Source organism: Hipposideros armiger, unplaced genomic scaffold (genome assembly GCF_001890085.2).
Source record: "Hipposideros armiger isolate ML-2016 unplaced genomic scaffold, ASM189008v1 scaffold_256, whole genome shotgun sequence".
NCBI classification, from domain to species: Eukaryota; Metazoa; Chordata; class Mammalia; order Chiroptera; family Hipposideridae; genus Hipposideros; species Hipposideros armiger.
The window spans coordinates 2,268,167-2,282,915 of NW_017731606.1; the positions used below are offsets into that span (position 1 = coordinate 2,268,167).

Below are 14,749 nucleotides of genomic sequence, written 5' to 3' on the forward strand. Positions count from 1 at the left end.
TCCCAACTAGCAACCATCAGTTTTTCCTCTATATCTCTGATATATTTCTGTTTACTTTGCTCGTTCATTCTGTTTTTTAGATTCCACATATAAGTGAGATCATATGGTATTTGTCTTTCTCCGACCGACTTATTTCACTTAACATAATAGTCTCTAGGTCCATCCATATCATGGCAAATGGTAAAAATAGCATACATATTAATACGAACTTTACCCCCACTGCTCTTTGTCTTTCCCGCTGAACCTGTTTTTTCCTCTTCTTCATCACACGAGTCAGCATTGTACTATAAACTTACGTGTTTGTTGTCCAAATTCTCCACTAGAATGAAGGCCCCTTTAGGGCAAGTGCCAAGTCTGTCTTCTCTGCTGTATCTCCAGCTCCGAGAACAGTACCCAGCACATAATCAGTGCTTCATAAGTATTTAATTGAATGAATGAGTAAATGAACCTTCAGAGGGACAACAGATAAAATCCCAAGGGTAGCTGCCAACATTAAGACCAAAGAGGGCAAAGGGCAAATCTTTAGGGAAATATTTAAACAGAGGGCAAAAGAGGCCCTCCAAGGAAGTGACATCTCAGCCCCAGCTAACTAGGCCTGAAGAGAACATAGCATGCACTGGGGAGCCCAGCAAGGAAGGCATGGAGCTGGGCTCGTCTCTCTGCCCCAACGATAACAATGTTTTCAAACTGCAAACCTGAGCACGCAGTAAAAACCTGGGCAGATGGGACAAATGAACCTCTCAGCCCAAGGGGGTGCTGTCTCCTGTTACCCTACAAGTCCCATTTAACGAGGGTTCAAACCAGGATCCTGAGGCCACAGCAGCACTGCCTGGAGCACTGAGGCCTCTGAGCTATGACAAAGCACAGCTCCAGGACACCCTGGGAATCCGCGTGGGCTGCTAGTGGCTCTCCTTCAGAAGTCAAGGCGTGATTCTTAAGAAAACAGTCAGATGCTAGAGAGTGACCTCTTTTATTAGGTTCACCATCTTAGCCACAGAGACACCATAGTGTTTGTCCATAGCCTGAAATGCTCAAAGGCCGAAGTGTTGAAAAGAGGGCAAGCCTTCAGGTCTCTTTGTCGCCATTAATCCTGGTCCCGCTGGTCTCTCCCTTTTGCATCAGAAAAGCTTTCTTGTATTTTTTTTTTTAAAGAGGAGGAGAAAAACAGCTGTGTGGAATTTGAGAATGGGATTTTAATGGTCACTGAAGACACACAAAAGCTTTGCTGTGATCGTGAAGTGTTCTGGGGGCAATTGACTCCTTTGTCTGGGGCAGCAAAACAAGCTGGCTGCTCAAGGAGAAAAGAGAACCAACTGGAACGTGTGATTGAGGTCTCTTCAGGCCAGATCTTCAGCACATTTGCAAAGAGCTGTTTTTAGACGTCTCTTCATGACATTTCAGAATCACTTTTTAGTGTTTAGCTCATTTTTACCTTGTGAAAGAAACACATTAATGTGGAAGGTGCTTGGCATGAATTATTTCTGTACGTCTTTCTCTCTGGAAGGAAAATGGAAGCTGTGAGTGACAGTATGAGTTTGTTTATGTGAAACAGGCAGGCCTTTTCACTGTGAGAAAAAAAGAACTGGTGCCCTCCTTTCCACAGGGCAGCCCAAGGGGCACTTCGCAGCCCTTTGCTCAGTTGAGAAATTGCAACAGATGTGAGATATTGTGAGGCTTCTCAAAATGTAATCTTGAAAAGGCTTTGGGGGGTTTAAATAGTTCTAAGGAGGACTGGACACCCAGAGCAGCAGGAGCCCATCCTGTTACTCTTTTCAGTGACAACCAGGTCCGTTGTTGTCCACCCATGGCGGGGATCCATGGGACCCATTTTCTTCCAGAGGAATGATGATGGAACAGTCCATGCTGATGTGATTAATTAAGTTATAATTAATGGGGCTGTTGGAATCACTGCCATCATATGTGCACTTTCCCTTTAGGTGAACGAGTGTTATGAAAACAGCTGTCCCCAAAATGGAAACGACTTGGGCTACAGGGGTTCCAGACAGCCTAGGTTTTACTTACTTACTTTCTGCCAGTCTTCATGACAGTTGGCTTGTTAGAGCCACGAAAGAGTTATTCTCTCATTTACTGGCGTGTTGTAGGCACTGGGATAGTCAGATGGGACACAAAATAACAAGTCATGAATCCCCAGTACATATTCAGCCTAGCTTTTCAGGGGAGATGAGCTAAAATCAGAGTAATCATGGCAACCATTATCCAGCAGGGCTAATTTAGAGAATAAGTCTGAAATTATAGGCCTTGTGTGCCACAGATCTGTGCACCACACTCATTATATTGTTTGCCAAGAAAGCAAGAGTGTGGCTCACTTTTAATTTTTTCATAAAATTAAATAAAAAGGATGCATAAATATTGTAAAAGAAAATCCAAACAATATAAAAAATATTAAGACAGACTTTAGAGTAGACCAAATCATAATTGAAATGTGGCAAATTTTGGCTTACTATGATTTTTTAAAAGCTTCATTTAAAAAAAAATTATGGAGTGAACACTGGAAAGACATTTTTATTACTGTTAGTAGAGAGCTTTGCCATGTTTAACCCTGAAAGTATATATATGCAAATTGCATTTGTAGGATAGGCTGAAAACAGATATTCCCCCTGACAGACACTCAAGAGATATAATAGCGAATTTTATCATGTGGCATTTTGTTTCCTTTTACTTGGTATCTTAAGTATGAAAGAGAATGTGTTTTATCTCTGTCAAACTTCCCTAATGCCCCATAGAGAATCCTTGGCAAAGTCTTGAATTGTGATGCAGTCTGCATTTTTGTTAAATGACCTTTTTATTTTCTCCCTTAAACTCAAAGTTCTTGATCTCACCATAGGTGTATTTTTTAGATTACCTGTGGAAACTTGGCCAACTTATTTAATATCCCTAAGTCTCTGTTTTTGTAAAATGGAGCTAATAATAGTACCTAGCTCCCTAGGGCTGTTTTTAGGGATAAATCACGTCATGTATGTAAAGCTTTTGGCATGGTGTCTCCTAGATCACAAGTACTCAACAAATGTTAGCCATTAGAAAGGCTATTTTGATGGTTATGATGATGATGTTTGACTATTATACTAGGGAACTCAATTCAGTATATTTACTTTATATTCGTATCCTAAAATAAAATATAAACCCACATTTAACTAACACCACAAGAAATATAATCAGAAACATAGTTTATTAATTTCCTTGTGGTTTACTTATATTCTTTCAGAAGATACTGACCTGGATTTACTGTTTGTAACATACGAATTTTATTACAAATATGAAGTGTGCTATTTTGGAGAGCTTATCTGTAAGACTTTTGAGACCACTCTCCCCATAGCTATCAGAGAGTGAGCTTTTCATAACACAGCTTCTGGTCATATTCCTCTCTTTTCAGTGGCTCCTTTACTTGCAGAATAAAATCTAAATGCCCGACATTTAAGAAGTTTTTTATCTATCCCCAACCTTCCTACTCTCTCCTCCCATATATCCTGCATGAATCTTTACAACCTGCCCCCTTTCCTACCTAGGGAGATTCTACTCATCCTTCAAGGCCCAACACAAATACGGCCTCCTCTAGGAAGCCTTCCCGGACTCCACCAGCCAGAATTTAAAAAGCACCCTCCTCTCTGTTCTTCTGTTACTAGGCCTATATTCAATGAATGATTTTGACCTTTATAATCTTTCTGGCAGCCCTGTGAAGGAGGGAGAGTCACTAAGTGCTTGTGCTCAAAAATGATTAGGATCATTGTGATCCCTGCTCCCAAGGATCTCATGGTCTAGGGAGACCTGTTAACGCCTCTAACAGTGGGTGACAGGGATCATGGCAGAGGAGGTGTGCACAGAGAACCCAGAGGTGCTGTACATTCTGTATTCAGGGGGTTTGTATGGGGGAAAATGGGGTCAATGCCATCTGTTTACCTTCATCTCTAGCATTCACATTGCCCCTCCTTGGCCTCTGTCCCTTCACTGACCAGATCGTTTCCCCCTTTGGCTAGTCAGTTGCAGGGCTGGGACATATTATGATGGAGCACAAGAACGCTGCATTTTATGTCCAAATGGAACCTTCCAAAATGAGGAAGGACAAATCACATGCGAACCGTGCCCGAGACCAGAAAATCCTGGGGCCCTAAAGCCCTCAGAAGCTTGGAATGTGTCTGAATGTGGAGGTAAGGATCCCACCTGCCCCTTCCTACTCCTTCCGTCTCCAGAATGATTGTTTAGACAGAAGGCATAAATGCATTTCAATACAGGCAGCGCACACTGCGCCATGGGCTTCCTACAAGCAGGCGCCATGTTGAGATCCTCACTGGCTCTCCAGTGCCTACCTCAGTGCCAGAAACATGCTGGGCGATGCTCACTTGAATAAATAAATGACGATCTGATAAATACACTGGCAGAAAAAACAGTAAAGTTTGCAACTGCATGCTTCATTCATGGTAAATAAATATACCCTGAGACCTGAGTAATCTGCCAGTACACAGGGACTATCCAAAGTGTTAAAATGGGGAAAGTGGTTCTGATTATTTTTCCAGCTTTGCTCTTAAATTCATAGTGTATTATTGATTTTTAAAAAGCATCCATCTGGTTATTTTGTTAAAAAAAAAACCTCTTGTGAAGAAATTTTAATTGTCTCATAAAAATGTTAACTCAGGAACCAAGTTCACTTAGGTTCAGTGGGCTTCTTTCCGATTTATTTTATTAGAAAATGTCTTCCCCTTTCTTTATTAAATGGAAGAAGGACCGGCTGTATTGACACTGTGGGCTCAAATGGAAGGTGTGATCTGACATGGCGTTTTGTGGGTGATGCCTGCGGCTGAGTGAGCCTCTCCTTCCAGTGACTCCCAGAGCCAGCCTTTGTTCCCACCTAAATGACTCCAGACTCAGCTGCAGGGCCTTTTGTGGTTTAAAAATCAGATCCTCAGAACAAGTGTGACTCCTACCATATCTTTGGCCTGTGATGAAATCCTAGAGCTAACTGCAAAGTTGATAGGCATCTGTTCATACTTGTATGTGACCTTATTAAGATATAGTTCTAGTAATAAAAATATCAGTAGTAATAATAATAATAGCTAACATTTACTGAACACTTACCTATGCCAGACATCATGCTAAGTGTATTACATGAACTTTACATATGGTTGTTGTATCACTATAACAACTTTATGAGGTTAAAGTGACTCATTCAAGGTCATATAGCTAAGGAGTGGAGAATTTGGAATCCGAAGCCAGGTCTGACAGATTCCAGATTCCCCCCTTGGGTGTGTGTTCATTAAATGCCATCATAGCTATAACTTATGGTACAAAGAAGACCATGAAAATTAATAAAGGAGAGAGGATTAGGAATACAAGAGATAACAGATTTTTAGAGCATTTTGCCAATGACAAGCTAATTCCTAAGGAACATGTGCTTTTAGAAATCCTTTTGTTTATGGCTGTGCTTCTTGTCATAAACTTGAAAAAATAACCATAAATTAAGGTCCTTAAAGTAAAGGCCACAGGGTCCCTCTGTCAAGGTGCATTGGGTTGCTTGCATTTAATAGAGTAATCAAGGAAGCCCAGGACACATCTCAGGGTAAGGAGATGTAACATAGTAAATATAATTGGTAAAACAGGGGAGACTCTTCCGTAACCAGAAGAATCTTTATATCACGAGGATGTAATCTTCTGGGTGAGGGTGTACTTCTGGGTCAAATGACCAAATTGATTTGAGAGCCGAGAACTCTCTCTCTGGGGGCTCCTGCATTGCAGGGGCTGCCTGGGCCCCATGCTGCCCTAAGCCTGAAGCACACCCAATCCGGCTCTATACTTGGCTCCTTGGTCTCCATCTTTTGCACTGTGCTGTGTAGCCCTGTGTGTATACATCAGGCACTCACATGCCACCTACTCGGGGTCAGCGGCAGGGCAGGACTCACTGAGGTAGGAGCTGAGGTCAGCACAGGGTGACAGGCCTGACCAAAGTCTGATCTCATCTGCACAGAAAAGGCAAAGGGTCCCTGCCTGGGGGGCCTTGCTCATCTAGGGTCATTGGTCCCCCAGGTCTGTGCCGACCTGGTGAATATTCTGCAGATGGCTTTGTACCCTGCCAGCTCTGTGCCCTGGGCACATTCCAGCCTGAAGCCGGCCGTACTTCCTGCTTCTCCTGTGGAGGCGGCCTCTCCACCAAACATCTGGGAGCCACTACCTTCCAGGACTGTGAAACCAGAGGTGAGGACATGGTTGCCTTTTTCCAGAACTGAATTTCCCATGGGAGTCTGATAAAGCTCTGATCAAGCCCAGCCCAGAGGTGCCCTGTGTGGTGCCCCAGTGGCCGGGAGGTCAGGTCCCGCTCCATTCACCTTTGCAGGATGTGCAGGGAGCACAGGAACCCCCTAGACATGGTCTTCCCCAAGCTACCTGGGCCCCTTTGGACAGGCTGACTGGAGGGACAACCAGGGAGAGATGAGCAGGTGTCCACAGGTTCCTCAGCTCCTTACCCCAGCCTCCCTTCCTCTCAGCACTCTTACCTAGACCTGTGCCCCCTGCCGCCACAATCCTACCCCTTCTCCAGAGTCCCACTCCTGCTCTCTTAAAGAAGCCCAAACTCATGCCCGGTGTCAGTTCTGCACCATCCATACTCAGAAATGTGCTCTGTGTGGAGCCTCAGTTGTGATTACTTATGCCTGACTCGCATGGACCATATAAACTCTTTGAAGATACAGCTATACTTTGATCCCTTGCATTTTTCTCAGCGACATGAGTCACAAGTCCCACCCAAGCTGGCTATTTAGAGAATTAAGTGTTGATTAGCCCTAGGTTAGTAGGAAAGCAGTAATTTGGGATAAAAATTTATGTCACGAACTGTGAAACCTTTTATGTTGCATTGGATGAAAATACAATTTTTTTTTTCATTCTCTCCACCCTCCCTGCTCCCACAGTTCAGTGTTCACCGGGACACTTCTACAACACCACCACTCACCGATGTATTCGTTGCCCAGCAGGAACATATCAGCCTGAATTTGGAAAAAATAATTGTGTTTCTTGCCCAGGAAATACTACGACTGACTTTGATGGCTCCACAAACATAACCCAGTGTAAAAGTAAGTCTTTCTCTAAGGCTTTTCACAGTCCTGATTATGAGGGCAAGTGCTTGGGTCCACCTGCAGGTGGTGTTTATGTGTGTGTGTGTGTGTGTGTGTGTGTGTGTGTGTGTGTGTGTGTGTGTGTGTGTGTGTTCACTCCTTGCCTTTGGTGCCAAAGGCGAGTATCCAGCCTGCCCCATACTAACTGATAGGTCATTGGAATTCTCTTCCCCACCTAAAAATAAAATGTGGTCTTGACCAGAGAGAAAAGTGAAAGAATCTAGCTTTCATGTCTTCATCAAAGATCTCTAGCTAGGAAAGGGTCAAATACTCTCTACTGGGTACTAAGCTCTGTTCTCCCAATTTTGACAGACCTAGAGGTTGTGTTTCATGGTTTCCCTGGTACTTGGGCTTTGTAAACAAAATACTGAAAACTAAAGCTGTCCTTTTGTTTCACAAATGCCTGCCCCTGACCTTGAGCGCCTTCAAGCTAATGAGAAAATGTTGCCTGTGTGAGCTGTGTGTGGGGAGTTAATGTAGTTGGGCTTCCAGTGGGGAACTCAGGTATTACAGGACAGACTCATTCCTGGGATGGTGTCATTTCCAGGCGCCATTCCTCAATGGTGCAGTGGTTCTCCTCATCTGCTGGTGCCCATGACAGAGTGATGACTGTGTTGTGCCTGCATAACTTATGACCTTTCTTCTTCCAGACAGAAGATGTGGAGGGGAGCTGGGAGATTTCACTGGATATATCGAATCCCCCAACTACCCAGGCAATTACCCAGCCAACACTGAGTGTACCTGGACCATCAACCCACCCCCCAAGCGCCGCATCTTGATCGTGGTCCCTGAGATCTTCCTGCCCATAGAGGACGACTGTGGAGACTACCTGGTGATGCGGAAAACCTGTGCGTCCTACCCCTCCGCTCCCCTCCCCTTCCAAGGCCAGTGGGAAGCCTGATGGCATGCTCCCCAGCTTTAAATGTGAGAACCAGGCCTAGAATGTCACCTTTGTATTAGGACAGAGATGAGTCATGAGTTTTTAGAGTTTGCCAAGAAACAACATTTAGACAAAAACCACACATTGAGGCCTTTTGCTGAGCTCCAGAAGCCGTGGGATTCGTGCGGGTCGGTCTCCCCTCTGTGCTCCCTGGGGACCCTCTTCCACAAGGACACAGAAGAATCAATGAAGCTCATGCAGGGATGAACACTTCATGCTAGGAAGCAGCCTATGGCTTAGAGACTGACCAAGGCAAAGGGCAGAGTCCAGCCAGGAGGGACCCTCCTCCCATTCTGACGCATGACCCAGTGTCCCATAAAGGGACGCTGCCATCAACACAGCTTAGAGGCAGTGCAGTGAGTGGGGTCTGCAGTCAGACTGCCTGGATCTGAATTCCAGCTCCGCTTCTTACTAGTTCTGTGATCTTGGGCATACATTCTGGATTTGCCATGTCTCAGTTTCTTCAACTCTGCTCGGTGATGGGTCTTAAACCCTGCCCCTCTGACTTCCCTTGGCAGCTTCATCCAATTCTGTGACAACATATGAAACCTGCCAGACCTACGAACGCCCCATTGCCTTCACCTCCAGATCAAAGAAGCTGTGGATTCAGTTTAAGTCCAATGAAGGGAACAGTGCCCGAGGGTTCCAGGTCCCATACGTGACGTACGATGGTAAGTGCTATGAAGCTTAGGCTGCAGACTGTGGGACGAGCTTTTCTGCTTCGAACAGAACTGACTTCTGGGCCAGCTGGTGGATTGCTGACCAGCACACATGCCCAGAAAGTCAGGCAGGATAAGGAGAAAGGACATCGCTGACTCATAAGTGCCGAATTTTAAACAGGCATTTGGGGACATTGAGTACAGGGATGAAAAGATGTTTTAGAAAAATAAATAAAAGTGAGCACAGCTTGTTGAGTAAGAACATAGGCATTGGAGTCAGACAGCCTGGGTGTGATCTCTACTATGACTTCGTGTATGTTACTTACCATCTCTAAGCCTCATTTTCTTAATGCGTAAATGATGATAATCATTAAACTTAATGTAGGAATTCAATGGGATAACCTATAAGGACTTGGTGCAGTGCCTGGCACATTGTAAATACTCAATAAATATTCACATATTACGATTGTGGATTTTATTAAGAGGTATCCTGAGGAGGAGGAAAAGACCCACGTTCTGGTCCTGTCTCTGCCACTACCTCACTGCATGATTTTGGGCAAGTTGGATGACTTTTCTGGTTTCATTTTCTTCTCGTTAAGCGAAGGGGTGGCCCTGGGGCCCTACCTAGCTCTGAGACTTGGTTGACAAAACATTTACTAGGAATACAGAATGAACTGGACCTTGTCCTGGAGGACCTCATAATCTAGTGGGGTAAGAGTCATCTGTTCATTCATGAACTTATTTTTTCATCCATCTAACAAATATTTAATGAGCATCTACTGTGCCAGGCACTGGGCTAAGCACTAGAGACAACATGATTAGTGACAGAAACACAGAAAAGTACATATTGTCATACTTGCTGTAGTAGGGCATGTGTAAAGCTCTGTATGAGATAGAAGAAGGGACAGCTGTTAGTTTTACATGGGTTTTTGGCAAGAATAGAGCAAAGTCTCAAGAGATTTAGGTCTTGAAAGAACATATAAGTTGTTTTTCATAAATGGGAGGAAGAACATTCAGGAAGAGGTAATAACAAAGGTGAAAGGAGAGAGTACCTGTCATGTATGGGGACAGATGATTTGGCCAGTTGGTTGGCAGGGTGCCCAGGGGTTAGCTGTGAGAGATGAAAGTAGAAGGGGATGGGGTTAGGCTGTGAAGAGCTTTGAGTGCCAAACTCAGAAGGGTAGACCTAATCTTATAGGGAGCTACTGAAGGTGTTTAGCAGACAAGTACCAAAAGGAGCTCTTTTGGAAAGACAATATTCTATGGATTTCCTAAAAATGCTTCACATGGTTTATTTCCAACATGTTCCAAAAGCTAGGATCATCCTCTCTGTGCCAGAAACCATGTCAAACACCCAAGACAAGGGCTGTTAGTGTCAGACTCCTAGGTGGACACAAATGCCCCCCACGTGGCTCTGCTGAGACAGGCAGAGCACTTCATCTACCTGAGAGCAGCCAGTGGACAACTCCTGTATCTGGAATCAGGAAGGAACCAAAAAAGACGTGGAGACTCCAGAATAAATGTTACCAAAGCTCACGTACTTTAGTCTAGCTGGTCTCAATTCTGCCTTTGTGATGCAAGAAAACGTTTGATTTTTTTTTTCTTATTCAAATAGAGAACTAGGGGGAAATTACACATAACCCCGGTTAGGCCCACAAGAATGTGTCTTGCACATGTCACAGCAGAAAATCGTTGAAAACTGCTGCTTTGGCCATACAGAAGCCTTTTAGGTCTTCACTGAGAGCCTATTTAAAAATTTTTTTAAACATATATTTTAGAAAAGTTTGATATCTGGTTTCCAAGCCCAGGACAACAGATAGCACTTTTAGAAAGAGCAGGTGGGGCTGCTACTGACTATCCCACTGACAGCTGGAGAGCGGGGAGAGCTGTAGTCATGACTAACATGGACTGAGCATCACTGAGCACCAGGCACGTGCCAAGTGCCTTCAACATGGCACGTGCCTCACAATCGCCCATGAGGTAGACACGACCCTTTCCTGATTCTACAGGTGATGCCACTCAGGCGGAGAGATTTAAGTAGCTGGCCTGAGGTCATAGCAGGACAGAGTTGCACAGGTCATTGAGACTCAGGGCCTGTGTTCTTACCTACAACGCCTGACTGCTGGTGCAGTCATGACAGTTAGAGTTAGTGAGCAGACACGGTAGTTCTTAAAAGCAGAGGACATATTTTAAAAAAGAGAGTGGCCTGGAAGCATTTGGTGTAGTGACAAACCACTCTCCTGTTCTCTGTGACAGCAGAACATAGCACAGCACCTGCTGTTCCTCGTGGTGAACTCCCGTCACCAGAAGGAGCTGGTCCTCCAAGGCGGAGACTCTGCAGCAGAGGAATTCAAGATAAAACACATGTGCCCTTACTCGTATTTTATTTTCACAAAAATAAGGGAATAAGAAGAAAGTTACCACATGAAAAGAGTACCAGTGATATTGCATATGTGTTAAATTGTAGTTATGAGTATTATACTATTAATTTCCACCTGCCATCACTTGACTAGGGGAAACTTTTTCAAGAACTCATCCCATACAGTTCCAGTGATGTTCTTATGATTTGACTGGTTTTGTTTTGCTCATGGTATGCACACAAAGAGGCATTTTTTTTTCAGCCTGGAATTTGAAAACGATTGTGTTTTGCATATGCTTGGTTTGAATTGTAACTGTAGGAAATAGGCTAGACTTTGGGGCGGGGGTGTTATATTTGGAGAAGTCTTACACCATGTGCTCTGCATTTAATGTGTATGTCGGGGCCCAATATTATTAATGAGAAAATGAAGAGCAGGTCAGGAAGAGAAGGGAGAAAAGCAACAGAGCCTCAGATGAAGAAACCCGTGGGGTAGCAGGAAAACCAAAAAGCAGGTGTCCCGGAAGCTGAGTGAAGAAGTGGATTGAGGAGGAGGGGTGACTGATCAGGTCAAATGCTGCTGATTCATCAAGAAAGATGGGGACTGAGAATTTACCTTCGGGGTTTGGCAACATGAAGGCCATTGGTGACTTCGACAAACACTTTTGGGGGAGTGGTGGGGTCCAAAGCTGACTGGGCTGAGTTTGGGAGAGAAAGAAAGGAGAAGAATCAGAGAAGTGAGTGTTGACAATTCTTTCAAGGAGTTTTGCGACAAAGGGGAGCAGAGACCTAGGATGGAAGCTGGAGGGAGAAATGATGTCAAGAGAGGGACCTTTTTTGGGACTGGAGACATAACAGTATGTTTGTGTGCTGCTGGAAAAGTCCAGTAGAGAGAGAATTTTATCATATAGGAAATAAAAGGCAGAATTACTAGAATAATGCCCTTGATTTGGTGATAGAAGATGGAGCCAGTGAGCAAAGTGGAGGGATGGACCTTGATTGGATGTACAGAGAGTTTACTTGAGGGAAGACAGAGCAGGAAAGCTGGGTGCAGATGCTGGTAGGTGAAAGGATGTGGTGGGGAGTTTGTGGAAGTTCTCTCCTGATTGCCTTCTCGGTATCAGAGTGGTCATTGTTCTGAATGCAGATACAGAAGGGGCATTTCTCAGAACCTTATAAAAAAAATAAAACAAAGACTGAGTTTATAAATACCTAAACCATATGAATTCAAAATATGTCCTTTATTTCAACAGAGGATTACCAGGAACTCATTGAAGACATAGTTCGAGATGGGAGGCTCTATGCATCTGAGAACCATCAGGAAATACTTAAGGTGAGTATGTACACAGCAGTCAAGCAAAGAGTTCCACAAGCACCATCAGAAGGTTTTCTTCTTGCTCCATACTGCTGCCTTTCAGACACCTAGTCTGCTCCAGGCTGAGCTCAGTTTTATAAGGTGTGATCAAAACATATGGTGAATGTTTAAATTTAAAAAAATTATTACAGTAAAAGACACATTACCATTAATCCCCCACAAAATACTCCCTCTGCTTTAAACACACTTATCCCATCGTTCTTGCCACTTTCTGAAGCAATTCTGGAAGTCTTTACTTCATCCTCCATCATGACAATTCTCTGTGTCACACATCACTTCTAGTTCGGCAATTTCTGTCAAATAAAAACATTTCGGTGTGTTCTCATCCACCTTATTCACCAGACCTGGCACCGTGTGACTTCTGGCTTTTCCCCAAAGTCAAAATGACCATGAAAGGAAAATGTTTTGAATCGATTCAGGACATTGAGGCAGCCTCAACAGCACAACTAAAGACACTCACAAAAGAGGACTTCCAGAACTACTTCAGAAAGTGGCAAGAATGATGGGATAAGTGTATTTGAAGCGAGGGAGAGTATTTTGAGGGGGGTTAATGGCAATGTGTCTTTTACTGTAATTTTTTTAAATTTAAATATTCACCATATTGTTTGATCACACCTTGTATATCTTCACCAGAGTTAATTTTTTTAAAAATTCACAAGGCTGTTATTAGTGTTGTCAAGTGAAGTTTTGTTTTTTAATTTGGAAATGTGTGGAGGAGCAGTGGGAAACTTGTTTATCATAAATTCAAGCCAGCAGCAAATTGTGTTTTCATGTTCATTCTTCAAATAGTTGAAGATCCTTGGCTCCTTTATCCCTTAAGCGTGAAGTTCATCAAATTTAGATACTTACAAGTAATTATTAGTAAAAACTTGTCATGTCACTTACCCCATAAATATTCCCCAAATCTAATGTTGCATCTCATCTGGTTTAGAAAAAGAAAACAGTTTTTTATATATTAAATCTCCCTTTCTAAAGTAGTACACGCTTTTTGTTGATAATTAGGAAAATAAAAACTGGAAAAAAAGATAGAACTCAGAGGAAACCATTTTCACAAAGTGCTTTTCAGTTCCGTTGGCAAAATGTCGGAATGTTTAAATATTTTGGCTCGGTAACAAAAAATTCTCTTCGTTTTAGGATAAGAAACTGATCAAGGCACTGTTTGATGTCCTGGCCCATCCCCAGAACTATTTCAAGTACACGGCCCAGGAGTCCCGGGAGATGTTTCCAAGATCTTTCATCCGATTGCTCCGTTCCAAAGTGTCCAGGTTTTTGAGGCCTTACAAATGAGTCTGCCCACGTGCCACTCAGTACCATGTCCTGCCTGTGAGCTGGTGGGATGCAGCTGTCTGCTCCAGTAGCCAGCACAGTCAGATATTGCTGCTTCCATAGCAGTGACTCGTTAGAGTTCAATTTTTATAGATAATACAGATATTTTGGTAAATTGAACTTGGTTTTTCTTTCCCAGCATTGTGGATGTAGACTGAGAATGGCCTTGAGTCACACCCACTTCTCATTGCTGTGGGTAGATGTCTTGGATACATCAAGGGCTGGCTGAACTGGACCTCTGTCAGCTCAGTTGAGACTCACCTGTCCTTCCTGGTTCTCACTCCTCCTCAAGCGGGCTGTGGTGGACAGGAGGCCACAGAAGGGGCTGCCTTGTCTGAGATTTACACTTCCTCCAGCCCAGCCCTCCTTAAGGGAGCCGCCTGCATCCAGATACAGGCTCTGACCAGGCAGAGCAAGAAGGGAGGGAGGAAGGGAGAGCCCTCTAGGTGCCATCCACATACCTGAGACCAGGGAGGACTCCATTTTTCCACAGCCTTCTCCTCCACCCTGTGTGACCTAAGTTTGATCCCAGGAGCTTGAGTTCTAAGCATTGATCATTAAAATATACTTAAAGCAGAAAGAATTAGAAATAAACAGATAACAACTACGCACTTCCTCAGACATCATGATGTAGGCCAATGACGGCCTTCCTCGTTGCCAGTTTCCACCCAGTGGCAAACGCACAGGGCAGGTCTTAGCACCAGCTGTGCCTCTGGACACTCTGCCTGGCATGGTGTTCCGGCTTGGAGAGTTCAGGTCGGACATGATTCTTTGGTGGATGAGAATTATCAACCTTCATGTAAAGGAGATTTCACAAACCTTGAGTCAGTACCACCTAGGGTCCTGTTTCCACAGTGGGCTTCCCACCATGGGTGTCCGAGGTCCAGGTGGGACATGGTGTGGATCCCCTTGTTCTGCTTGCCTTCCTTCCCCATTCTCCAAGGTCAGGGACTGACTCAGCTCCAAGGACATGAACAA

At 44.0% G+C, this 14,749-nt stretch overlaps 1 protein-coding gene across 11 annotated transcripts in view; it reads left to right on the forward strand.

Moving 5' to 3' along the window:
- The window catches only part of SCUBE2 (signal peptide, CUB domain and EGF like domain containing 2), a 59,230-nt gene extending 44,487 nt beyond the window's left edge, over nt 1–14,743 (forward strand). For 10 of the 11 annotated variants that reach the window (XM_019656188.1, XM_019656189.1, XM_019656191.1 and 7 more), the window contains 7 exons: nt 3,993–4,163; nt 6,034–6,201; nt 6,912–7,073; nt 7,766–7,963; nt 8,574–8,726; nt 12,324–12,403; nt 13,580–14,743. In XM_019656188.1, coding sequence (XP_019511733.1) covers nt 3,993–4,163; nt 6,034–6,201; nt 6,912–7,073; nt 7,766–7,963; nt 8,574–8,726; nt 12,324–12,403; nt 13,580–13,732 — 1,085 coding nt within the window. In that variant the 3' untranslated portion in view covers nt 13,733–14,743. The remainder of the gene's footprint in view (nt 1–3,992; nt 4,164–6,033; nt 6,202–6,911; nt 7,074–7,765; nt 7,964–8,573; nt 8,727–12,323; nt 12,404–13,579) is intronic. The other variant, XM_019656194.1, reaches the window with a different exon arrangement.
- The last annotated feature ends 6 nt before the right edge of the window (nt 14,744–14,749 follow it).